General features: G+C 39.2%; 1 protein-coding gene across 1 annotated transcript in view; it reads right to left on the reverse strand.

Annotated features, from left to right (window-relative positions):
- Positions 1-20,202, reverse strand: part of DIDO1 (death inducer-obliterator 1) — a gene marked incomplete at both ends in the record, with an annotated part of 34,630 nt that extends 14,428 nt beyond the window's left edge. The window contains 8 exons of the mRNA XM_079543553.1: positions 384-840; positions 11,497-11,722; positions 12,449-12,661; positions 15,274-15,592; positions 15,900-16,797; positions 17,101-17,211; positions 18,560-18,755; positions 20,038-20,202. Of these exons, the coding sequence (XP_079399679.1) occupies positions 384-840; positions 11,497-11,722; positions 12,449-12,661; positions 15,274-15,592; positions 15,900-16,797; positions 17,101-17,211; positions 18,560-18,755; positions 20,038-20,202 (2,585 nt within the window). The remainder of the gene's footprint in view (positions 1-383; positions 841-11,496; positions 11,723-12,448; positions 12,662-15,273; positions 15,593-15,899; positions 16,798-17,100; positions 17,212-18,559; positions 18,756-20,037) is intronic.
- Between the last annotated feature and the right edge of the window lie 6,810 nt (positions 20,203-27,012).

The following is a 27,012-nucleotide window of genomic DNA, read 5'->3' on the forward strand; positions in this document are numbered from 1 at the left end:
TATTTATACATATAAGTGCTACAGTTCCTAGCTTTTCACTGTGACATTCCCAATACTATTTTTGTACCACCTCTACATCTGCAAGCACCGCCATCGCCAGATTTTAACTTCAGATCACTGCACCTCAAAAGCTTCTGTGCTGCGGTTTAATTCTTCAGATGTCACTGTCTCAGCAGAAATGGGGTAGGGGCTTTGTGGCTTTTCTTTAAAAGCCTTTTCACCTGCACATTGATTTTAGATCCGGATTTTTTAATAAACCTGAAATGCTAAATGTATTTTCAGTTTCTAGTATATATACCAGTTTCTAGCATAAGTTAAATCCTTCAATTTTGCTTATTTTCAGATATAGCTTCCTATACAAAAGAAGTGCTCTGAATTCCCACCTCTTCCACAAAATTTCTTTTAGGGATCGCCGAATATTTTGTCGAATCTGAGAGTTGGGCTGTGACTGGATAGGAACAGCCGATACTTTCACTTGACTACTTCCAGATGCAGTGGGAACAGAAGATGGAGCAGGCCTTTTGAGTCCTGCACCCAAACTGGACGATGCAACTGGCTTTTTGGGTAGCGATGAGGCAGGAGGAGGAGCGGAAGGCTTTGAAGGAACGCTGTCTGATGAAGGCCACGGCTTCTTGGGAATTACGCCTTTGAAACTCCCAGTAGAAGACTTCAGTGGCTGTTTGGCTAGTGACAAGCTAGAGAAGGTTGGGGCCTTCTTGGGAAGAAGATTTTTAGTGAGAGATGTCTGTTTCTCTGCCACAGATGTTGAAGCAACAGCTCTCTTTGATGCCACAGTGTGCTCTGCTGCTTTGTCTTCCTTCTTTTTATCTCCCTTTTGAGCTGTCAAAACAAAGAACAGTACAATACTAAATACTTACATTTATGGCTTGCTGTTTACAAAGACCTTTTATCAATCTATAAGGAAGTCTGTGAAACGACACTTCTAGAGAATAACTACCAAGGTTACAAATATTGGGAGAAGAAATTTGCCTTGAATGCAAAATAATATATCTTGCCAGACTGAAGAGTTTAACAGCTCCACTTCAGCTGTGCAGACTGCAAATCTTATTCACACACTATACAAAAAAAGTCTGACAAAGGCACCACCTTCAAAGATTCCCTAGCTGGATTTCATGATCAAGCTTCAAAACTCCACACTCACACAAAGTCAAAACAACCCATATCTTATATTCAAACAGAAAAATTCTCATAGTAACTTGTAGAACTGTTTCACTGCGGAGGTTGACTAGATTCCACCAGTTCGTGGCTGAATTAATGTCACCCCAAGCTTAATACTCTTGAAGTTCAAGAAATCCCTTCTACAGACTTTTTAAGGAGCAAGGAAAGAGAGCCAGGTTACATAACACAGAAGTTGCTGAAAGTTTTAACTGCATTCTCCATCTACTTGGTCATTACCACAATTAAATTATGATTAGATCTTCCTGTTCAGTTTCCAGCTAAACTCTAGATTTACAGAATTAAACATTAAAAGCTGTGGCCATCTAAATGCCATCATGTCATTCACCATATCCTAAACTTGCTGTTTAAACTAATTATCCTTTCTACCGTTACTAAACAGATCAATAGCCATAATCTCACGTTTAAGTTAAACTTCAGTGGGACACAAAGCCAACCATTCCTTCAGTTTTTCATCCATTCACCTTCTGGCATCAACAGAAACAATTCAGAATAACAAAATAAGCCAAAAACAGCCCCTTGTACAGCAAACAAGATTTGTTCCACCTCAGCTTACCAGTAATATTATGTTTACAGTGGGCTAGCACTAACACATGCATCACAACAGTTCAAACAACGATGGGCTCTGAGTGAACCTACCTACTGAAATACAACACTTCCAATTAGAAAAGTCAAACTTACTCCCTCAAGTCTTTTTTCCCCTCTCACAAACCTGCAGTTAACTACCAACCAATTAACACACTAATTTTTATCTGATGCTTTCAACTAGTAAGGATTTGTCAATGGAAGAATTGGCCCTGAAGCTCTAGATGCAAAAAGCTGTATGCTTTCTGGAAAGGATTCAAAAACTTGAGATAACTTCACTAAAGACCAAATAAGTCCCTCTTCATCTTCCACACCTGCTACAACAAGAGCAGCAATTATCAGGAAGGGTCTGATGCATCCAATTCTCATGGGTTCTGAAATAGATTTGGAACGGACAAAGGTGGAAGCACCTTTGTAAAGCCTGATCCAAGAAACGCCAGGCAGCATAGATTTCGAATGGAAATACAGCCACAAAAGGGGAAGGCTTGAATTACTTAAGAAACATGCTGCAAACACTCCTTTTGTGAATGAAACCCCAGATGAAACAGCCTCCTGACTTTTTTCTACAACCCAGATCTAAATGACCCTGAACACTTGTACACTCCTCCAGCAGAAGGAATGCTTCCAACAGCTTTGCTATGTTGGCTCTTATCATCGTAGTTTCACTACAAATACAGAAACTGGTGGTTCAGATCAACTAAAAATAAACGCTGCACCTGAACTTCTACAAGGCAAAGTGCAGAAGTGTGTCTAAACTGGAACACAAAGCAAAGAAGCTGGAAGAATCATTTATCCCGCTTTCTTTTTAGTGTGTTTGTTTGTTTTGGAAACGTGTATTGCTTCAGTTTTTCAGAGCGAAATTTATCTGAGGTGTAAAATGAGACAGCTACCAAAATATATTGAAACCTTCCAAAGAATGTGGAGATCTTACTCTAAAGTAGATCGCTGTTCTCAAGCTACTCCCTAGAGGCTGTCCCACTCACTGTCAGACTGACCATGGAGCTGGGGAGAGCCTCAGCAGGACCCACGCTGACTTTTCTGATGCTCCCCCCACGTTATTTGTCAGGAGGTCTTCAGCCACCCCAAGAGGGATTAGAAACTATCGCTGATGAGTTTGGTTTGGTCAAATGAGGCACCCAGAGCTAAAAGAGGTAAAAAGGCAGTATTAACGTTATTGAGAAGAGAGAAGATGAATATCCAGAATGTGTGCATGATAAGTCTGCAGGAATTTCTGTTTCCCAGCTTACTGCATCTTCTGCACAGACTTGCATCTCTTCAGTCAAGTGGGACAGCAGCACCTTTCTGTGACACACTATGGAAGGCAGGACAGCACAGCTCAGGTTTCAACAAAATGACCACAGTACAATCCAGTCCTCAGTGCTAAGAGCTTTAGTTGTGCACAGTATAATTACAAGCCATTAAATACTAAAGTTATATTTAATACCCTATCCTCTCCAGTCATTTGTTCAAATTGGTTAACAAGAAACACGCTGATAAAGTTAACTACAGCACTGCCAAGATGTTGTGTTAATCAGATGATGTATATGTTATAAAAAAATAATACATCCATACTCTAAACCTTACGATCCAAATAACTACATCATGGGTAAGAATACGTACATGTAATGTACACAAATGGCAGTAGTGCAAAGGTAGATTGAAATTCCCAGTACAGAAACAGGTGCACTGAAAAGGTTTCCAGCACAACGTGTGCTATTTTAGCCAATAGAGAACGTGCAAATATTTCAGCTTTGTGAAAGACTAATGGTTTCCACAAGTCAAAATATTACCTTACACCAACTGTCTACCTAATAGTACTTGATGGTAGTGATTCTGTGAACATCTCACTGTATTTGAAGATTATTAAAATGGTGTGTGCATTGACAACAAACCAGGGGTACTTAAATCCTTCATATGCTAATAACCTGCAATGTCAGCAGATGAGCCTCATCTTAAAAGAAACCCGTATCTCGTAATGACTTTGAGAAAGCAAGTTTGACCTATTGAGGTTTCAGTTCCACTTGCAGACAGTCCAGCCGCACCAACTCCCTCTGCCTTTGGACAGGTCTTGCAGTCAATGCCCAGGAGGCAGAAGCCGCAGCCGAGTGCAGGGAGGGAGCAGGACTGCCTCTTCAGCCAGCAGCTCTCTGCCCTGTTGCCTTGTCACAGTGGCAGCACAGCCCCAGGACTCGTGCTATCACCACAGCACGTTTGGGAAACTTGTACAGTAATGTGCACTCTTTCCAGCGAGCAGAATGTCAACATTTGTGGAATTTAATTTCTGAACAGATGTCACCGTTGCTCAGCAAACTGATGGAACAAAAACAACCCGGTATTTGTTTGGACCACGAGTTTCAAATCACTTCGCCTTGTGGATCACGAACAGCTTGAAGACACAGTCAATGCCTACCACTCACAGGGGCTGCTGTGCTTTGTGCTGTGATGCTTTCAGTCCTTTTTTAATCAGCAGCTCCAGCATACCTACAGTAAATGCTCTTAAACCAATTTTAAAATAAAGACTACTACAGAACATCAGCTTAACCAGCCTGAATGAGGTTTCACCAGACAAAAGATCAGTGCCAGAAGGAAGCATCTGGTGACTCTTCTATCCAACACTTCCGAATCCCTGGGCTTGATGTTAAGGATACTTGAAACAGAACAACTCCCCCATCTTCCCCCATTAAATTCCCACATTACCCGTTCTGTCTTGTGAACCACTCAGACAGCAACAGGATTCTTTTTGACCAAAGAGAGGCATAGGCTAAAAAAGACTGAGGTACAGATGGAGCTAATGAGTCTGCTCATTGCCAGTGAGACCCAGTGAGCACAAAGCTAGAAAGGTGGGTTTGTTGCTTTTTTTTCCTCTTTTTGTTTTTAAGGCTTATGAAACAGCATTACTGTTATCTTAACTACAGACATTACTACAATCTCTCCCACTAGATGTCATCAGATAGAGAATACCTCCCCTAAGGAAATTCTTGTTAAAGCTAAGCCAAATATTGCAACACGCAGCTAAGAACGAAACTCCTTTAAGTGGTGCAGAACTGCCACATTATCTGCTGTGTTACAGATGAGCCGGTTGAAAGTTAGATGTTCAAGCATACTTCTAAGGTTCAGCATTGATGCTTCATATCATAACACGGGTTAGATCCAACTCAAGAATGATTTCCACAACGTAGCACCGATAATTTTCGGTGACGGATTTGCAGGATGCATTTGTGCTGTAATCTCTCACCTGCATGGAGAAGTTGTGTTTTGCACCACCACCACCAAAGCTATCCACAGGAAATTTCGTTCTTCCCCCAGCCTCTTCAATAATTTTTCTGCAGAGATAACGCTGAAGCCTATTTCAGGTCTCTCTTCTTCTCCTCCCAGTCTTTGCAACAGTCGCTTTAAAAAGCCATTTCAAGATATCACATCACAGAATTGTAGGGGTTGGAAGGGACCTCCAGAGATCATTGAATCCAACCCCCCTGCCAAAGCAGGTTCCCTACATGCACCATCCCCTCACAGCTCAAATTTAAATTATTTCATTTGTGACATTATTTTGCTGGAGACATCTAGTTACTCCAGTATTTAAACATCTGGAGAAGTGTGCTATATTTTAACATCAACTGGATCACAGCTAAGATTGCCAAATTTCTTGCTCAAGTTGTAAGCTACGCTTTAGATGAACCACGGGTGACTGAAAAGTGTTTTGCAATCAGTTTGTAAGGCTTAGATTTAAAACAAAACCTCACAACAACGAAGCATCACAACTAGCAGCCCAGAACACTACAGAAATTCTGGTTGTGAAAAGCATCTTGCAGTCATGGAAGTTATTTGCTACGGAATTGAAAACCTTGGCACAAGGTTGCTCATGCACAGAACTACTGCCTCTTCTACCATCTATGCTGTCTCTTATTAGATGTGCTCTTCCTCCTCCCCTGCCTACACTAATGTTTTGGGTTCTTTCCCCTCCCCTCTATGGTAAGAGCTCCCTCAACAAAGCACAGGGAAGATGGGATGAGGGGTGCATGTCGTTCAGCTTGCTTAGAACTTTTTACTGTCACAATATACTGACAAGTGAGCAGGACTTCACCAACGCAGCATTACCTTGCAGATCAGTGAGCCTTTATGCGCCCACAGTGCAAAGATTGGTGGAGCATGCATGGGTTCCATGGATACTCTTAATTCTCCCTGCTCACCAAAATAAAGGATTTTAGAAAAAAGTGTACAGCTACTTGGGATCCACCTTTGGAAGTGGATTGGTTGTTATATCCAAAAGGATTTGGCATCCTTTTCAGAAAAAAAAATAGAGCAAACTCACAATATTAGTGAAGTTTTGCAGTTAATAAAGCAAGAATATCTATATCAGGATGTATTCTCTGAAAACCTGTGTGAAGATTACCCTGAGCCGAGTAATCACACACTGTCTCTAAGGGCCGGACACAGCACTCGCCTTAACCACAGCTTAAATGTCTGATAGAAATTCAGTTGTGAAAAGAATTATTTAAGAATTTAAAAACAAAAAACCACAACGTACACCAGCGTTAGCCTATGGAACAGTGAACCTGCAGATGGTCGTGCTGCTCCTTGTTCAGAGGAAGGCAGCAGCAGCACCATCAGTTTTTGTTGTATCACTTAAGTACTGCAGCTGTCCAGTCTGCATGTGGCTCCGCGATTAAACGTCTCACCCCTATTTATCGATATTTAAGAGCTCAGGAACAGCAAGTTTACCTTTCTAAAATGCTCAAATGGAAGATGGGAAAAAAAACTTCCCCAGCCTCATTTGGAACTACTGTTTTCCTAGAAGCTTCTCTTCATTCATTCTCTTCATTCAGCCCACGTCTTGCACAGACTTGGCTCATGCAGTTGTAGTATGACTGACCCCTTTCTGTATGACTAGTGACAGAAGCAATCTTAGAGCAGAATGTCAGCTCTGCACTCCAATGCAGTGGCTGTTACAGAGCTTTAACCCATGAGTTTAGGTGAGATCTTCCGATGCATTATCTAACTAAAGACTGAACAAAACACATGGGTGAGCTGGTGCTTTAGATGTCAATTATAAAGCACTCTACAACGGGAAGTTACTTACCAGTCAAGAAGCACTCCTCATGTGCAGCCATTGCAGTCACACTGCTGGGATGCATGCCTGACATCTGAGCCTCAGAAACTCGTCGAAGAGTCAATCCTGTTAGGTGCCACTGAAGCACCCTCTTGTGGCACTGAGCACTCAATGCCCAAGGCTGTGAAGGTGAGGTGTAGCTTGTAACAGCTTCTATTACAGGGCTGTGCAATTGCTGCACTCCTGAAGCTTGGGGCTTTTTCAGGTCTGCTTTTTTTTGGCCTTGTCATTTCTCTCAGATAGCTTAGGATTAGTTTCAAGTCATTCAGAAGATCTGAACTATTCTTAAGCAGGTTTGGGTGTTAGTTTCCACTGTTAATTGCCTCTGAAACAATGTGAACTCTGCCCATTTTCACTTTTAAGATCAAATCAAACCTCATCACCAAAAACCAGCCTTTTTTTTTTTTTTCCTCCAAAAGCATTTATCCATTCTGATCTACACAAGCAGTTCATAATTAAACTGATTCTCCATGTCAAGCCTCCACATTCAGGCACACAAAGTGAATCTGCCATTAAAACTGATTTAGGAAATCAAGAGAAGGGGCTTTTTTTTGTAGTGGTGATTTGTTTGCGCTGAAGCCAGCACTGTAGCTATCCTCATGCAAACCTGTAACTTAGACGTGCAGTGCTTTGCTTTCATTTACATGAAATTATGATTCATACTAGACAGCTACTTCATAACTATGTCAGCTCCTGAGAGAAAGAGAGGCACCGTCCACTGTTAAAAACAAGAGATCTCCTTGTTTTCAAGAACCTTTTCTGGATCAGCACCATCATTCGTTGGAGGGACAGGCCATCTTCAGGGTCCAAGTTCAGTACAGAGATCAGCACAGCGAACCATCAGCACCAGTATCAGCAGCAATACTCGACTTCAAAGTGCAAGGAGATGGTCTCATTAAAACCCTTTTATTTGGGGACTATCAGAGGAAGATCTTTTTCACCAGCTCTCCAGTCAATCGAGTTAAGTTCAGAGAACTAAAGCAATATTAGTAAAAGAACGCAAAACAGCAATAGAGGGTGGTGAGGTTTTTTTTAATCAAACTTGCATCACTTTCAGTTTTGGTGACAAGAGGTAAACCACCCTGATAGTCATAGTGCATCTGTAGGTTGTACCACGTGTCTCCCCCATCCCAGCCCTCCTGTGACAGCTCCTCACACTGAAACCAAGCACCCATTATGGCAATTCTGCTGGCGTTCTGTTATCCAAGTGCCACAAGGATGCTGGGTGCTTGAAAGGCACAACAGAAAATACGCTGTCAGCAGAGACCAGCCTTCCTAACATAAGACACACGGCAAAAATCTTCAAGTGGCTGACAACCACAGGACAGATGTAACATACCTGGTAGAGCAGAGAAGGGGAGCTCCGGGAGTTCACAGGCAGGAGATGGTAATTGCTCCCCAAGGATACCACTGCTCCTTTTAAGAGGATGAGTCCCAGGGGATGTTGGCTTCAGCAGCCAATACTGGTCTGCCTCACTCCAGAGCCAGGGTTCAGATTGCCCAGCAGCCCCTGTGCCAGCACAGCCCCCACCACGCTCATGATGCAAGTTTGGCACTGGAGCTGTGCTACACCAGAAACTTCTGCTCTATAATCTTTCCACAGCCAACTCCAACGTGAATTTCTCAGCAGTTCTGGCAGCTTCATTGTTAAGTATTCAGATCATTATTTTATCCCTCAGAAAGCTCCTATAGTTACAAAGGGTCAAGCCTAGACCACATATGCAGCAACCACATCCTAGGAAACTGCTAGTAACAGAAAAGTAGGAGCTCTTCTTACTCCTTCAGTGCTGTTCGATAGTTAATGCCCCATGGAACAGGCCTGTTTTGCAGAATAAATGTAGTATTAAGCAAAGATACCTTAGCTTTCAGGTCTTAACTGAGGTATCTGAAGTAGTTTAGATGTTAACAGTATGGAACTTGGCCCAGTATGTCATAAGGGAGCACTCACACAAAAATAAAAGCAAGTTTAACAATAAATAGTGCAGTCCTCACAGTCAAACATACTTATGACTTAAGTAAAACCCTTTCCTAACATTTAAGCTGAACCATACCAGTGTGTCTACATACTCAACTGCCGAGTCACAACATAAGCAGGTACAAACTCGTCTGAACAGGCAGCAGTCTGCGCAGAAATGGCCTTGTTTTTTCTTTCTACAGTGATACTTACATACTCTAACATTAATTCTACCACCTGAGTGATAACTCCTCTGGTCTTGAGTATAAAGGTTAAGGAGAGAAAATGTGTTATAAATGGCATCTTTCCTGCCTTAACACAGCATTACAAAAATCACATTTTCATACACCCAAACTTTCTGATTATCAGATCCTAGCATTACTGTATTGCCCTGAGAGTCTCCATGTTCTGTTGGAGGTGTATAGGAACAAGGCAGTCCAGGTGTCCTTTGAATGTGGGATCGTAAGTTTATATAAGCAAGCACCAGACTGGGATTAGTTCTTAGATGCACAGAAGATGAACTGCACAAAAAAATGAAGAAAATTGAGAGAGGATAACAAAAGCAAAGTGGTTTTTTTTGTTGTTTGCTTTTCTTTAAAAATCACCAGAACTAGTGCTTTGAAAACCTTGCTATCTCTATTCCAGAAGGGGGCAGCATTCATTTGTTTCTCCCTAAGTACTGCTGTAAAACAGGACAGGTGTACCACAGTTAGTGCACTTTGACCTTCTGAATGGAAGATCTCCCCAGAGAGTCCCACTCATTAACAGCTCTAGGAAATATGAGCACTGGTATCATTCAGTGCCAGGTTAAACCACAACAAATACCCTTGAGGAAGATGCAACAGCAGCTTCTCATGATGATGACAGAATACACCAGTCCAGTCAAAAAGCAGGACAATCTTTTTACCCAAACATACAATTTACCTGAGATTTTAGTAGTGCCACGGTGTCCACATATTAGCACAGCTTACCTTAGTGACAGCAATGTGAAGTTCTTCACTGCATTTGATATGAGAGTTTGTCATCACACAGACTAGGTTGTTTTCGCTACTGAAGTCTGGTATGAACACAGATTTTTTTCGCACTAATGTAACAATTTAGTTAAGGGAGCCCTATTTTCTACTGGAATTGGTTCAGTCTGTGTAACTTTGTGTTGTAAAGTTCAAGAGCAAGCCTCTCAAAAATAAAAAACCTCTTGTCTCAAGATCTGTATTCCTGTCTCTAAGGAAAACTGAACTACAGTAGTAAGAGCATTTTAAGTACTGTGGTTATATCAACACTTGCAATTATACTGAGATAGAGGTGTGACACGAATTTGCATGCAAAATAGGCCCTTGTACTTTCATTTTGGTCTTTTCAAATTATCAGCTGCATTTAAACAATGCTAGTTCCTGATTAAAAAGCAAGTTTCTTTACAAGAAACTCAAAATGCAATTTTATAGAAATTTGTATTTTAAGACTTCATCGTAGAAAAAGGTACGGGGCATTTTATCAACCAACAGTATAAAAATATGTAAGGAAAAATTATAACAAAATTAAAATGCACCTAGTAACTGCCATAGTAGAATGGAACAACATAAGGTACACAGTGCTCCCTGTGTTTAAAAATTAGACTGAGAAGATTTATGAACTTACCAGTTACTTTTATATATAAAGTAAGGGTTTAATAACTATTTTTATTTCTAAATATGAAAGTTGGCTGAAGTGTGGTTAAGAAAGCTGAGAGCACTGAACTCCTGAATTCATTAATTTTCAAGTGGGAAAATATTCGATACTAAGTCATGTGCTTCATAAATGTGCAATGTAAGATTTCATTTGAAGCTCCATCACTGCATCACAAAACCACTTAGTTTGAGTAAAAGAACATTAGCAAGACCACCTGTTTAGGCTACAAAGCAGTATTTACTTACCTTTGTGTGTTACAAGGATGCTATTCAAAACCTGCAAAAATATGCAATATTTCTGCCCAATACCCACTCAAGATGTGTTCTTGTGTGTGTGGATAATGTGTGAAGTATGAACATAATAGAAAGGTAAAAAAAAAAAAAAAAAAAGTACTTCCTCCCCCCAAACTTAAAAGTAAAGAATGGCACTTAAATCATTTCATGTAAAGAAGAAAAGCAGTAGGAAGAGCTTGAATATACTTGACAGTTAAAAGCTGTTTGCAGAAGTGTAAAAGTGCTGTTGGATACCACGCCGAAGACTTCATTTTCGTCACTAACAATGAAAATGTAAGGCCTGAGAGACAGGTGAGAAATCTAAATCACAAAAATACAATTCCAAGTAGTACAGTCAGTTGCTGATTCAAGCTGCAGACTATGTGACCTTTTTGTTAAAACTTTAAAAATGTTGCAATACTTACCTTTTCTACATTACAGACAGGTATTGTCTTTATGGGAAAAATTTTAAGCTTAATCATGAAGTTTGCATTCACAAATCAGCTGTTAATCATACAACTGTCCCACGATACAAATGAAACTTCTGCTAGTGTCTCCATTTATCTCTGCGTGTGAATCTTTGAAGGTGGAGAAAAGCTTTGTGCCACGTTAAACAACCAACCCTAACCCTAACCTCCCTAGTCTCGCAGAGCCAAGAATGGATGGGTATTCAAAGAAAATGTGGTTATTCATGAATATCCCTATGCGATACATACATTTGAACAACAGTGAAGATGATATGGCAGCAGTCTTTTCAGGCTTTACAGCATTGTAATTATGATCGCTTGCCCATGATGGTGTGGTGTTTTCTGCTGCTGGCTCTCTAGCAATAGGTTGAGTGTTTGCCTCAGTCTTGGCAGCTGACAAAACAGTCTTCTTCACATTCGTTTCTTTTTTCTCAGGAAACTGTCTCTTCTGGTTTGAAAGAGGCTTAGTGCCTGCCTGTAATGGTTGAAAGAAGCTTAATTACTAATACTCATCAAACATATTGTATTTCACAAACGAGCAGTGATACAGTTACATATAGGTAAGCAAATTTATTGCACAGTAAGCTCCTGTAAGTATAGCTGACACTATGCAACCTCAAATCCAAGTCTTTAAAGTACAAGAATATACACTGTAACTTCAGGAGCAGGGAGTGATTAATAAAAAAAACTCGTAGCAGTGTTTTCTTTCCTTTGTTTTAAAAGCTACTAATCACTTTATGGGTGCTTCAAAAGGAAAGAAAGGCTTTAGTTTCATTGTTTTGCTTCCCAAACCACACATACAATACAGTAAGACAATAATTCATAGTTTTTATAATTTAATTACTATTTTATATAGTAATTAAAAAATATTACCCAATCCAGCAATTTGGAATTAAACAAGGAAAAACTTGCAATTAACTTTAGAATAAAATGGTATACTACTGTTTGTATTAAATTATACAAAGAGTGTTCCTGTCTGGAGAGTCCTTTCCAGAAACTCTACCTACCTATCAAAATAAACCTCAGGAGAGCAATTCATCAGAACAAAAGGAACAGAAAACAGGATAGAAAAAAAAAAAAAAAAAAAGGATGTTTCTCTTTAATGAACAACTCAGCAATTTTGTTTGCCTCAAAAAGGAGAGCACAGAAACAAGCCACTGTCTTTCGACACAGCTGTTTCAGATCACAAATATTAACTTACCTGGAGATGAGATTTTGTCACACCAGGTTTTTCAGATTTTGGTTTGGTCTTCTCCTTAGGTTTTGGTTTTGTATCTTTGCCTGTACTCAGATACTTCATGGTGGCTGCAGCATGTTTGAGAATGCAGTCACTGCTGCAATACACAGAATCAGGCTGAGCCACATTGAAACATCCAGGACCAATGCACTTGGACACACCAGGAGCATCAACTACCTGAAGATTAAAGTAGAACAAGTTCAAAAATGAATCAGAAACCTTTACAACATGAAGAACTTACAAAAGTTCAGTCTACAGCTATGACAGTGACCTGAGCAATTATCTACATAAGAATAATTTTCATCCTTAACATGCCACAAACAACCCATACAAATTAAAAGCATTTCATTCTTGCAACAGTATTTTTAGGATGTGTTGTACTGGTCATCCTGCTAGCAGTGAACCAATTTTCAGTGCACCCTCATTTTCAGATCCCATGAACACAGAAATGCTTTTGCTCTGATCCTTCACATAACGTGAGGAGCTTCCTTAACAGCACAGAGCTGGTTTCACAAGATGAAGATTTCTAAACCACATTTTGCTTCTACGCCACTCCCAGCAGCTGTTTTCAGCACCAGCCACATGCAAAAAAAGGCACTCAGCTCCTGCAGCATACAGGTAATTCTTGCTCAAGAGGCTTACCAATTTTAATACTACAAGTCTTCATCTGGCATAAGCACAGCCATTCTCCTACACAATTCTGTCATACTCTAATACTATTTACATATTTAAAAGTTCACATACAAAACCTGCATTTCCTTAACACTACTCTCAATGTCACTTAAATCTGAACATTGGAGAAGAAAACACAGCACATCCCTCAAAAACGATGTCCATAAGGTCAGTATCACTTGTTCCATCTTCTAGATTACTCATAAAAATGTTATACAACTGACTTAATATTTGAAATAGCTGGGATGGAAACAGCCTCTCACTCCCCTTCCATAAACTGTGATTTCTAACTACCAAAGTAACAGTTTCAAAGCAATATTTCCACTGGAATAAGTAATCTTTAAATAGCTTAACATCTTTTAACATCTTCTTACCCCAAAGTCAAGGATTAGTTAGTTGCTGTGGTCTGATAGAAGCCAAGTTTAAGAACTTTTCCCATAAAAATTGACATTGTGATTCATATTCTTTTCCATCACATATACACTTAACTAAGAAGTTCAACAAAGAAGGATGAAATTTCCTTAGGAAGCACCTCAAACTTCAGTTAACAGCCATCATTAACTATCAAGGACTATGACTCAGATAATGACAACACTTTCATCACTGATGTTTCTATTTGAAGAATTCCTAAGAGTTTTAATCACAAACTACAGTTCTTAAGTAATAGGTACTTATGGGCAGCAACAAGGAGGAGTCTTTTGTGAAGTGCTCAGAATACTGGTGTCAGAACACAGTAACTGTGTCAGTCGTAGCACAGAGTGGTTTCAGCCCATCAAGATATGAAATAGCAGTGATTTCTTTCCCCAGAATTGGGCAGGGAATTCTGCACAAGAATGGGCTGCTTGCTTCTATACAGAGAGATCCTCACTGGGGTATGAGGGACAGCATGGGGTAACACACAAACTGAACAGCCAAGTCTTATTTCAAAATGTGGACTCATCTGCCAAACATGCTAGCACATTAATACCAAACATAAGTAGCAGCAGTACTTAAAATTAACACTAATGCTGTCAGAAATGCAGACCCCAGCAGTCAAGCTTTCTGAACTTTCTGTGCAAGTGCGTTTACATTCAACACAGCTGAAACTGTAAACATGTAACATATTTACCTTAAGAGAGTACTTAGCATACACTAAGCTCACATTGCTTTCATTTACACTTAGGATCACTATACTGATATTAATAGTTCCGATATTTAAATTGCTGAGTATTTTTTCAAAAGCATTTTTTTCAAAAACATTCTGCATAAAAATTTTCTACAACAGGAAGATTATAATCCAAGTCATTGACACCAAAATTCAGAGACTGTCAAAGGACAAATCCACAAATCTGAACAGCTGTATCCTTCTGATAAAAATACACTAAACATGGTCTTCAAGGCATAGTAAGAAAAGGAAAACATTGGCATTACTATGGTAACCCCAGTAATACAGAGATCGAACTGCAGCACAACGTTTTAAATCTACGTGGCTTGAGCTGAAGCAGCTTCTTTGGCTCTATTTTGATTTAAGCAAGGAACTTGCTAGTACAAAGTTACAGGAATTCATACCAGAATTCTTAATAATTTCCAATGCACATTTTTATGTTACCCTTTCAAAAGGCAACACAAAATGATTTTCTATATCCTAGTAACTTAAAGAAGCATCATGACAATAAATACCAGAACTTCAACTAGAAGTAGAGGTAATTGGAAGAGCTGGAACCAACTCCAACACAGACACTTGCCAACATTAAGTAAAAACTTCCATTATTGCTGAAAATGTAAAAAATGATTTGAGATTTTAAAGCTCAAATGAGATGGTCCAGAACTTCGACTTTCATTTGATTTCCAAAACAGAATTTTGAAAAGTTAAGTATCACAGAGCACACTGTGTGGCATTTCCTTACACCTGAATAAAAGTTTCCAATCACCTCTTCCAAAAACATTTTCTTTGTTTTAGTTAGCTCCTTCACGGATATAATTATGGATAAACTGTTGCTGAACAGTAACATTTAGAGAGCTGGTCAGATCTATATTTAACTTTAATAAGCAAAATTGGATTTAATGCCATACAAGTAAGGTATTCCCTCAGTGTACTCCACAAAGCACAAAAAATACTGAAAACCTGAAATACTTACAGGTTGAAATATCTTGAGTTTTTTCTTCCCACTTGGATTAGCAGCTTTTTCAATCCTACCCTTGATGCCTTGGTCCTCAACAGACTTGTGTTCAACTGTTCCTATGCTCGTGAATTCTGTACCATCCACATTTACTTGCCCTGCTTTAGCTTCCTGCTGGTCTGTTTCTGAAATAGACTCATCCTGTCCCTGTAGAATGGTGCAGTTTGGACAGATATAGTCCTCACCATTCCTTTCCAACAGCCGCCCTCGAGCCTCAGAAATACCCACACAGTCACCATGAAACCATTCCTCACATCTATCACAACAAATCATGAACCTGAAAAAAAAAAAAAGCAACAGTAAAACATTAAAAGACTACAGTCAAAACTTGATTTTTTTTTTTAAACAGTAGATATTAATTTTCCTGCTAAGATATCAGCATACTGTTTTGCCTAGCCGTTCATTTGTTTTCATTAAGACTTCCCTTTAAATATTTGTTACAAACTCTCCCCAAAACTTCAAATAAACCCAGTAACTTATTTACACATATTCAAAAAGCAAGCCATAGCAATTGATTTATTTTTTCCAATCACAAAAAACTCCCAGCTACTAGCACTGCATTTTTAACTGAAAGTTTTGCCTACCTGTTGTTATGAGGCTGACGACAAATACAATACAGTGCATTGGGGTCATAAATCTCAGACTCTGGTTTGCTTTTGGGCAGTTCTTCAGGTTGCTCATCTGTAATTCCTTTTGCTCCAGTAGGAGGTTTGACCTCCTTTTGAACCTGAAGATCTTCAGTGTTTTCCTCAGACACAACAACCTGACTTGCAATCTCAGTGTTATCTACAATGTCAGGCTCCTGTTTCACAGGTAATTCAGTCTTAACTGGCTGATCAGGCTGGACATTATTTGTTTCTGCAGGATTTTGCTCTGAAATTCTTTTTCTCAAGCGATTCTGTATTTCTTTCAGTGTCAGTTGTGTAGGTTTCTGTTCAACACGTTTGTTTCTCAGTCGGTTCTGCAGTTCCTTCAGTGTTAACCCATCACTGTCACTGTCAGAAGTATCTTCCTCCTCCTCTTCATCATCCTCCTCCTCTTCCTCTTTTGTGCACCTGCTTTTAGAGCCTTTCTGATCCTTACTGCTCCTAGTTCTGCGAGTTCCAGGCTTTGTATCTGAAGCACTTTCAACACTATCTTCTGATGCAGTTTCAGCATCTGTAGCTGGACAGGATGCAGGTTCACTTGAATCTTCCAAAGCAATAGGAGCATTTCTCCTCCCCCTGCGCCTCACTGTTGTAAGAAATTCTTCCACTCTTTCTGTTCTCTTTGGTTGTCGCCCACTACGCCTGAGATTTAAGCTTTGTTGCTGTTGTTGTGGCTGTTGTTCAGTAGAGTCCATATCAATGTCTCCAGCACCTTCTCTCTTGGCAATTGTAGTCCTTCGAAACCCCCAGGTTTTCCTGAATTCTTTGCTTGTAGGCTTGATAGATTTTTGTTCCTCCTCATTGCTTTGCTCATCTTTTTCATCCAAAGCTGATGCTAAAAACCAAGAGAAAAGTTACTGAATTAGTAGTGGTGAATAATGTTTTTCCCAAACTTTTTCCCCAGCAGCACAGCATTATTTTCTTTGTAGTAACAGATGAACATATCTCCACCTCATTTTATGGCCCTGAAAACAGATGAATATTCCCCTGTGAACTGCCACAGCAGCAGCAGTTAATTACATAACTACACATTGTACCAAAGTAACCTAAACACTACGGTCTCCTGTGTTATTTGAAAACACGCATATATGATGGACAAATCACCTTACTTTCTGCCCAATTTAAGAAGAAATCTTACCAGGGGAGCTGTTTTCCATGTTGTCAGTATTAGATTCAGATTCCATAGACACCGGCTGTAAGCTTACAGCTTGTTCCATAGTATAGACACCACTCTCCCCACCTCGAAACACTAAAGACAAACATAAGATTTAAAACTTAGATCCAAAAATATATACAGCCTTCACTACTTCTTTAGAAAGGTTTATTTGCTAGATGAAATTGTAAGAAACAGTACAAAAATCAAGATCTTCAGAAGTATTTTTCAGAGAAAAAAATCATTTGAATGATACTTGAGAAAGGTTGCTCACTGATTTCATTATTTGCAAGGAGGTTTTTGGTCTACATGATCTACCAGAATGAGGGAGAGGAGGGGAGGGACAAAAACCTCCATGTTCTCCCCAGTGTGCCAGAAGACTTTCCCACAGGAGAAGCAGCAGCGAGTGACAGGAATAAACAAAGCAAGTCTGAGACTACAGTTTGAGCGTTCAGGAATAATGTAGTTCAAATAAGTTTTTAAAGTTAGTATTATACCAGTGTCACGAGTGCAAACTGCACTCCTAGAATTCAGCAACTATATTTTGCAGTCACTGCACTTACATTGCTCACATAAGATTATAATGTGCAGTACTAAGTATACAAAATGAAATGGATGAACAGAAACAGCACTTTCAAAGCACCAAGAAGAACAGCTAACCATCTCCCAGACATGCTTCTGGAGCAGGTATCTGTATTTTCCTGGCACAAGAGTTATCCAGTTAATGCCAAAGGGCACTTTAAAGAATTCTCACCTAACAGCATTACTGAAAGCATCAAAGCTGTATATATTACAGTCTTTCAGAGGCATCCTTTATTAAACTTTTCAATGTTTCCAGCATTGCAGTGTACCTTGGTAATAAATGCCTCCTTATTTCACACACAGCACAACAGTAATGCAATTGATGCAGTATCACATATGATTTCTCTACGGTGCAATTCTTGTTTTCTATTATTATATTCAATATGGTGTTAAAACAGAAGGTTAACTATCACTACTAGGCAAGCAATAAAGAGAGAATTTTAAAGCCCATATTTATGTTTAAAATGTAATATTTAAATTGCAACTCAAGTCATTCAGTGAAATACTATAAACAGAAAATTACAGATCACCAACTTAACATTCCTGTTAGAATACAAAGAATTTAAACCTCTAGTATGAAATATGAAATCCCTTTAAATCCTTAAATCCCAATCCCTTATCAAAAAAATCATTAACTACAGCTTCTTGCTCTGTCTTTAAAGGCAACGCTAAAATCAGACCCCCATCAGAAAAAGGCTGCCATGGAAGCAAGAGCAGAACAAGATGAAACAGTTAAAATTCACATCTTTGTTTACATCAAAAGGTGAAGACATGCTAAAAATTACAGGCAGAGGTAATCTAAATTGAGATTTAAATTCAAAATAAAATGAAAAGAAATAAGTCTCTTCAAAATGTGCTTTACCTGACACAGCATTAGAGGTTTGAACAGTTTCTCCCTGTTGAGCTGAATTAAAAGGAGAGCCAGAAGAGGGCAGCAAAGGATCAGAGTCATTCAGCATTATCCTTCCAGCACATGCTGAATTGCCTGACTCAGAAGCACCAGACTGTCTCTTCGAGTTGTCAGCAGCAGATACCAAAAATTCTTTTTCTGACGACTGCTGGAAAAGAAAAAAAGAAATGAAATGAGACACCAATGTATTTAGAAAGTGATCTCACCACCGAATGCTTCAGCTTGGAATTGTTTTATCTCCATTATAAACCAACTTTTCTAACTTTGCCTTTTTATCAGTTCTCCATTTTCAGAAAGATGTTGAAACAGGAATGAAAAATTTAAGTAAAGCAACACTACCTCCACTTACCAACAGATGAGACTCATCAACTCATGGAGAGTCCATCAAGATTCCAAACAGTAAAAAGCTGTATTTGACAAATTCATCTCCAGTATTTAAAAGTATTCTGAGAGTTAAGTTTACTAACTATATATCACGCAATGAAAACACAGAAACACGATTAAACTGTGTCAGCACACCAAGGTTTACCAGCAGGGAAGATAAACCAGTTTGTGAAATTCATCACAAGAATTAAGGAGCATTCCCTATCACCGTCCCTTTTGCTGAAGACATTTGCAATGCACAGCATTTCAGAAGCTTCAAAGAACAGAAGGTGACATTAATAATCACATTTGTTACCCCCACAAAAAATGAGCCCAGAAAACGTTTCAGAATCAGAGCACTTAAAGTACTGAAACAAGTCCCATCTTTAGTCCAAGGGTTCACATTAAAAAAGTGAAACACAAACACTGACTGTTTGCTTCTGAGTTAAATAGGCTGAAAAACCTCAAGGAAAAATCATTATTTCCACCACTCCAGAGCAACACCGGAAAAGAATTTGGGAAGAAAAGTAGGACCTGATGAATGGGATAAAAAAGTCACTTTTCAACTGGCCTGTAAAGAACAGTGAGAAGGGCCAGATTCTGCATGTTAGGATTCTGCAATTAAACAGAGGGGAATAGCCATAGCAGGTGTAGGAAATCCCTAATACACTAATAACTGCTTCAAAGCAGTACAAACAGATTCTGATAACCATCTGCTGTTTAGAAACACTTCTTACTTCCTAAACAAGAATTATCTCTAGGTGAACACCAATGACAGGGAAAAAAGAACCCCACCCAAAACGTGATTCTCAGTGGACCACTATTATTTCATGAACAGTAAATGTCATAATGTGCACAACTGGGGCAAAGTGGAATTCTGGGGTCAGGAAGGGAATGGAACTATATTATATAGCTAGATCTACATCAGCATCTCCTGCCTCTACACTTTCTCTACAGAGGGCTCCATACATTATATACATTGTGCCAACTATTCCCACTCAAAGAAAAAAAAAGAGAGGAGAATAACCTAGTTTGAAGACCCTACTGTAACTCATGACATTGAATACCTGCTCTAATTCGTATTTTGCTCCAGAGTCTGAACCAGTGATTACATCCGAGTCTGTCAGTGATGTCTGAAGACAGTCTGAGTTATTCTTAGTGCTTTCTTCCACGCTGCTGCTCTGCAATAACCTTTCAATCTCCCTGTTCAGAATCTCCAACTCATCACACATCACGTAATTTTTAAGTGATAATCCTAAAGGAAGAGGGAAAGTCAGCTTCTTGTTCAACTCTAACGTTAAGCTATGAAAATAAACTATTTCTTAAACACTCAAAAGGAACATATTATTTGAATAATTTATCTAATATATACTAAAGAATTGTCGACCAGAATACTGCCCTCATTCTGCAGTCACGCCTTGGTGTATGAAGGGCTGTTTGAGCAACACGCTCTTCACAATTTCCGTGCTGAGCCACACAGCTGATATCACTACCTTGTTCTCCAAATGCAATCAGCATCTTCTCAGGAGATATTCTGGCTCCCTGAACACAATCTGATTTTCAGTCTGAAGTCATACCCCACTGAGAGGCATGGCTACAGAGTACACACACAGTTCATAGTTATTATAGTTTAGTTCATAGTTTAATATAACTTTTTTTTTTAAACACAATTTTAAATCAAGAAATTCTATGCAATAATAACATGGGTGAGGTTTTTTGTTTTAAATAAAGACATGATATCATTATTACCTCTATTACTTATTATTCTCTCTATTACACATAATCTTAACAAAATTAAAATTTTAAAATAATTCCAAGGTGGAAGGCTTAAGAATTTAATGTTTAAACTATCCCCTACATTTGGTATGAAAATGCTTGGTTTTCTAATAAAGTATCCTTGAAGTAAGCCTTTAAGGCTACCTACACATAAAGTTGGACAGGTTATGAATTTCTTTAAAAGGCAATAACTCTTTCCCTTCCACAGATGAAGCAAGCCTTAACAATAGAACTTCAAGCTTTGTAGACTAAAACGTAACAAAACAAAACAGTTCCTCATTAAACAATGGATTCAAATGCTTATTCAATTCACAGTTACGGACCATGAAAAACAAAGAGCAATGCTAACATTACTTGGGCTGCTCGATTATGCTGCCTTCCCCCCAGCCACCTCCCCCTTGGTGAAAGGATGAAGAATTAGTATCAAAACTGCAAAGACATACAAGAGAACAAGAGCCCTTTTAAGCAGCAACAACAGCTCAGCTGCCACTCAGCACGAGCTCATCACACCTTACCCAGCTGTACTGCCCCAGCTGCCCCTCAGCCAAGATTGCCTTTTCAAACTCTGATCAATGTATTAAGACTGCAAACCACAGTGTGAGCATTCCAGTGAAACAACAGTCACTTGTCTAGAAGTAGAGCAAAAAGCTACACAGAGTATCTTGAAAAATAATATTTGGTCAAGAAAGCATTTACATAGGTTTTTTCATACTCCGTCACTTTTCAGGAAAATGCTCTTATATCCCCTGAAAAAGTCAGGCTCTTGAATTCATCCTGGACCTCAGTTTCAGAGGCAACCAAAGTATCCTAAGCATTAAAACAAGAAATAACCTTGTTTAAGAAAACACATACACAACTGTCACTAAACAAAACACGCAAAGCCCTAAGCTGAAGTTTTCAGCTGAAGGAAAAAAAAAACAAAACAGTAAAGCCACTGAAGTCCTTATGGCATTATAGCTTTATCTGATAGAAGTTTACAGTTCCAGTGTGATCAACTACTCTCAAAAAGTGAGGAGAATAGTGGAAGCCAGCACTCCCATTCAGCATCCTTCTCGATGCAGTACTGTATCATTCAGCCTATGAATATCAGCAACTGATTTAACAAGAGGCAGAAAAGAAATTCCCAAATTCCAAATCCTGCTACTGTGACAGCAGTTGTTCACAAACACACTGCGTACATTAAAACAAAAATGGAAAATCTATGATTTCCTCTTTCTTTCCTGAAAGTCCACTCTCATTCTCACCTTCAGCCAAAACCTCAGAAGCTGCCATTGCTGGAACCAAACAGATGACAAACGTCACACACAAAAGTCAGCTACAAGAAGTTACCTATGGCTGAGAGATGGCAACTGCAGGACAGGCAACCTGAAGATACCTGTAGCTGCAGAAGGGTAATTAAATTAAGCTGTTCTAGATGTCTCAATATAACATCTTAAGCCTGAAAATGACAGAACTTCTCAAAGAACAGCTACCTTTCCCCATCTTTTCTGTGTTTCTGTTTTTTAGACAAAGATCCATTTAAAAATTACTTTAATTATCTCCAATTTACTGGCCCTAAAGAGGTAGTAAGCATTCAATGTGTCCACAGACTGCATAAAGACCTTGTCTTTTTCAGAACTTATCTTAATTGCACAATCAATTTCTTGTCTCAATTAACTGGGAAGATCTCACTTGACAAAAAGAGATTGAAAGACAACTTAGTAATATTACCTTTAACATGAATTAAGAGCAACCAAGAGTTTCTCCTTCATCTGAGGACTTGGGTACAAACAAAAAGCAAAGGCAAAATTCAGGGTAAATTCTCCAATTCCAGCTTATGAGCTATCTAATTCCTGAGGAATTCATTAAGAATAATGTTCTTTATCTTCTCATTAGTGCTAGGCCCTGTTAATGGGTTCACTTAGCAAAGTATCCTGCATCTCTTCCTGCATGTTCTTAGATAAGAGCTACTCTTCTACGCTCCAACAATATGCTGTAATCTGTACAAGTTCCCAAACCTACTAAATTACAGGCTACACAAACATCCTGCTAAGTGTTTTAGTCCAAACAATGACATCCAGCTGACATCCAGCTTAGTTCTCATCTCTTTATGTGCCTTTAAATCTCCTTACAAAAATGTATTTGGTTTTGAAACGCCTCACATACAACACACCCCACATAAACACAGAAAGCGAGTTAACTGCATACTCAGACACTTTACAGGCTTTTGCACTTGATTCATTTAGCTCTCTTACTTAACAGTGGGGACTTACTTCTGCTCTAACAGGAATTCACAGGCTTTGGCTGCTTTGCTAAGTCCACTAAGACACCAGTTAATGCTTCAGACACATCATTAACACTCAGTGCTATGACCCAAAGACAAGTCAGAGATCTCCAATAATCACAAGGATCAACGTAAGATTCAGCAACTCTCCAAAACCTAGAGCTAATAGGAATACAGAAAGGTATTTCATCCACAAAGAAATTTAAAGCATAAAAAAAGTCTTACTTTTATTAAAAGCTATTAAAAGCAAGTACCATTAATCAGTCACCAATTTCAACTCTGTATCCAGACAAGAAAACAGTCTTGGCCCCAACTTAAGATACTAGCTTCAACTAGAAGACTTCAAAAACTCTGAAGTGAATAGGTTAATTATCACATCATATCATGTGATTGTCTGAGAAGTCAAATAAGGACATCATTTCTGACGCAAATGAAAAAACTGCTGGCATAGTTCAGTTAATGTCACTCCCAGTTGGATGTTTGATTCCACTGAAAATCTCTTTTTGTCCCCAACTTGTCGAAGATGACATCGAGGAAAACTTGCACTCTTTCTACTTCACATTAGCAAAATTAATTTGTTGCATCTGAAGCATCACAAAAGCAGCTTGGAGGAATTCAGTAGGGCAAAACTTATTATATACATAGATCAGAAGTTTTATCCAGAAAGCAGAGAAAAGGTAAACTTCACTGACCCCTTAGAACAGCAGGAAATAGGTTCATCACTAGCAGTGGAAGAAGCTGCACACACACACGGCTGCAGTGCAGTTCTCTCCACCTGCTCCTTCAGGAAAGCTGCAAGAGCAGACTACTTCTGTGAGAAGCAACAGATACTGATGGTAAATGTGATGTGTTCCACCACTTCTCTGAGGACTCACTCAGTCCACACCTATCTCAAGGCTGATGGAGTCCCTGACACCTGCAGGTGTATGTCAACACGTACAGATCTGGCAGAATGGATACACCTATGCTAAGAAAGCTTTGATTGCACAGTGTACCATCTTTTCTCCTATATGTTCAACTAGAATATAGTCTATTTTAATATAAAATATACCCACTGATTACTAGTTCTGATACCTCCCTTCTGAAAAAAGGAAACCGCCCTTCCAAGAGTTGTGAAGTGGGAACACTGCAACAGAAGAGACGCAGCAAAGTGAGAAAGGCAGTGACCACAATGCTGAACTCCCCATGTGAGGGAACTGATCTGTTGTATTTCCCAACTCCACTCCCTGAACAACTATCTCACTGTTTGACTGCAACAGATACAGCAGCCCAACAGTGTAAAGGTCAGAAGCCCAGACATTCCTAGTAAATACATTTTATACCAGTGAAAACTCAGCATTTGAAAGCTGTTAAAGACACAATTTGCTTAAGAGCTCTTCACTGCTTATTATTAGATGTAAGAGTATAAAAAGCAATCAAAAATAATGCTGCAAAAATCTACTGCAGTACTAACAGCTCAGAAGTAGAAGTTAACTTCTTCCTACTCCAGAATCAATACATTATTTCCCTTTAAAAAAATGAACACATTAACATACTCTAATTTCAACAACGCATATTCAGTAATGTACAGCTCAGTAATACAGCCATATTCCTCATAAATACCCCCACACTAATAAAAGGAAGAAGAAATTTAAGCTGCATGAAGCTGTAATATATCTAGGCAAATATCAACTCTGCACACAACAGCACAAAGCATCAAGATCTACTTTCAAGGTAGCATTTACTACCACAGATGTATTCCAATCCCACGTACAGGACACAATATTTACTGGTCAGAGACGGCAGCAATAACCTCCACAAGTCTCGTCCTACATCCACTAAGAGCTCCTGTGCTTCTGCCTCACCTGCCCACCCACCTTCACAAAGACAGGAACAACATTCACAAAGCCCAACTGCAGTAACTGCGAAGTGTTGCATAGCACCCCATCTAAACTCCTAACAAAAGCAATGGAAGAGAACAGACACGACTAATGTGAGATTATGCTGATCCAAGACAGAAAGCGATGCACTGCAGGACAGGGGAGAATTTGTACCCTTGGAAGATCAGTTCCTCCACTTAAGAAAGGTATCAAGAAACAGAGAACAAAATCCACTGGCAAACGAGACCAATTTGGCAGCTTATGTAAAAAAATACATTTATTACAAGAACACATACTTTAATGTGGTGTTTGCTCTTGTAATAAAGAAGCTTTCCAAATTAAAACTGCTTCAGTCATTCATTATTTTAAGTCCCTCCACAGTGTGTCTACACCATCATCCCTTCCCTCCCATGATGTGTGTCAAGTTACTCACTTACCGTACACGAGTCTAAGAAAGCCACTGCCACAAACAGGACAGCAGTCCTGCACACTGCAGTGAATGTGGCCTACCTCTGGAGGCAGTGAATTTAATGTGTAAGCACAAAACCATGTTACCACAGACACGCAGTGGACTCCAGTCAACGATAAGACTCCGAAAAGACAATGAGCAGTTGCAGAGTATAATACAGCTACCCAACTAAAACAAGTGGTGTAGGCAGCTCCCTGGCTTATGCAACACAGAATACAGAGACTTAAGTTTATTTGGATGTCTCAGGCCTTAAAATAATCTTCCCATGAAAAACACTGGAAATATCCTACTTCTATAGGACTACACTCAAAAAAAATAAAATAAAATAAAATAAAAAGGATGAACCACTCTGTAATGCCCCAGAATGAACACAGCACCAAGTATTATAAGTTTATTTTCCTGAACAAGTAGCAGAAATACTCTTCTTTGAATCAAAGTGAACTTCTCACAGCTAAATTCAGCTAAACTCCCATTTCTCACAGAAGCTTTCAAGGTGCTTTAGCAGCAAGTCCACCAGAGTCCTGGCAAACATTAAAATATTACTTAGCAGAACTATGAAAACATCTGTACTATTTATTTTCACCAGCACAATCGCACAAGTCAGAAACATTAAGGGGTGCAAGTTCTTAACGAACAGAGCAGTGGTGTATGTTCCTCACACAGAGGTAATGGCACCATTACAACTGTACTTTCACCTGCATGTTGTTTTCACAGGGTGGGGTGGCAGGTATGCACCATTTCAGGGCAATACAGCTCCATCAGTGCAGCTGCACACTGACTCTGAAAGCTCTACCAGCACATCAGTACAGGCCCTCCTATGTAAAGAGGTTTATCTCAGGATGAAGCAAGTTCACACATTCTCTGAATGAATAAAGCTGCATCAACAGAGCCCAATGTTATCTGTGTACATGAGTGTCTGCCAGCTGTTAACAGCTGGGAAAAGAATTGTAACCAACAATACCAACAGAATTTTGATAAAAGCCAAACCTCAAGGCACTCTGACACACTGCGCACATCTTCCAAAGTGCAAGCCATAATCACTTCAATAAACAAAGCTGATATTTCCGTGCTTCCAATTTAAGGATACAGGAACTAAGAAAAAAATATTATAGAGCTGTGACTGGTATTTTCTACCCCACAGCTTCACACAAGGCAGACTTTAATGGCTTACTACCAAACTTTTAACTTTCTTAGTACTCCTGTAACACCATCTAAAGCTTTTCTTCACACTCTTCTGTGCAAGCTACACATCTACTCGACTCTAAACCAAGAGTTTACCCAAAGCAACAAAAATAAATGTGAAGTTTTTGATCAGGTTTACCTCTCAAGTTCTGAGCAGTACAAGCACAAATGACACGGCCAACAGAACATTAGGAACCACTGTAAGCGCAATCCCAAGCAGCACACACAGTTCTGCTCTTTTTTCCCCTTTTATATAGAAAGTGGGGGGCAGGAAAGCACTTTCCTGTGGTCAAAAACTTGTATTCCAAGAAGAAGAAAAAAAAAAAGTCTCCTTATGGCTTCAAAACCATGAAGCCAATTTTGTAAGCCACAGTTATGTTTAGCAAACAGAGATATCAACTACAAACTTAGATTGTCACTGCTTATTACTCACTGCACAATAATCTTTACCATTCCTTTTCCACCACTTTGAATGGAAATATTTGACAAAAAC

This window comes from Tetrao urogallus (assembly GCF_951394365.1).
Source record: "Tetrao urogallus genome assembly, chromosome: 16".
In the NCBI taxonomy this organism is placed as follows: Eukaryota; Metazoa; Chordata; class Aves; order Galliformes; family Phasianidae; genus Tetrao; species Tetrao urogallus.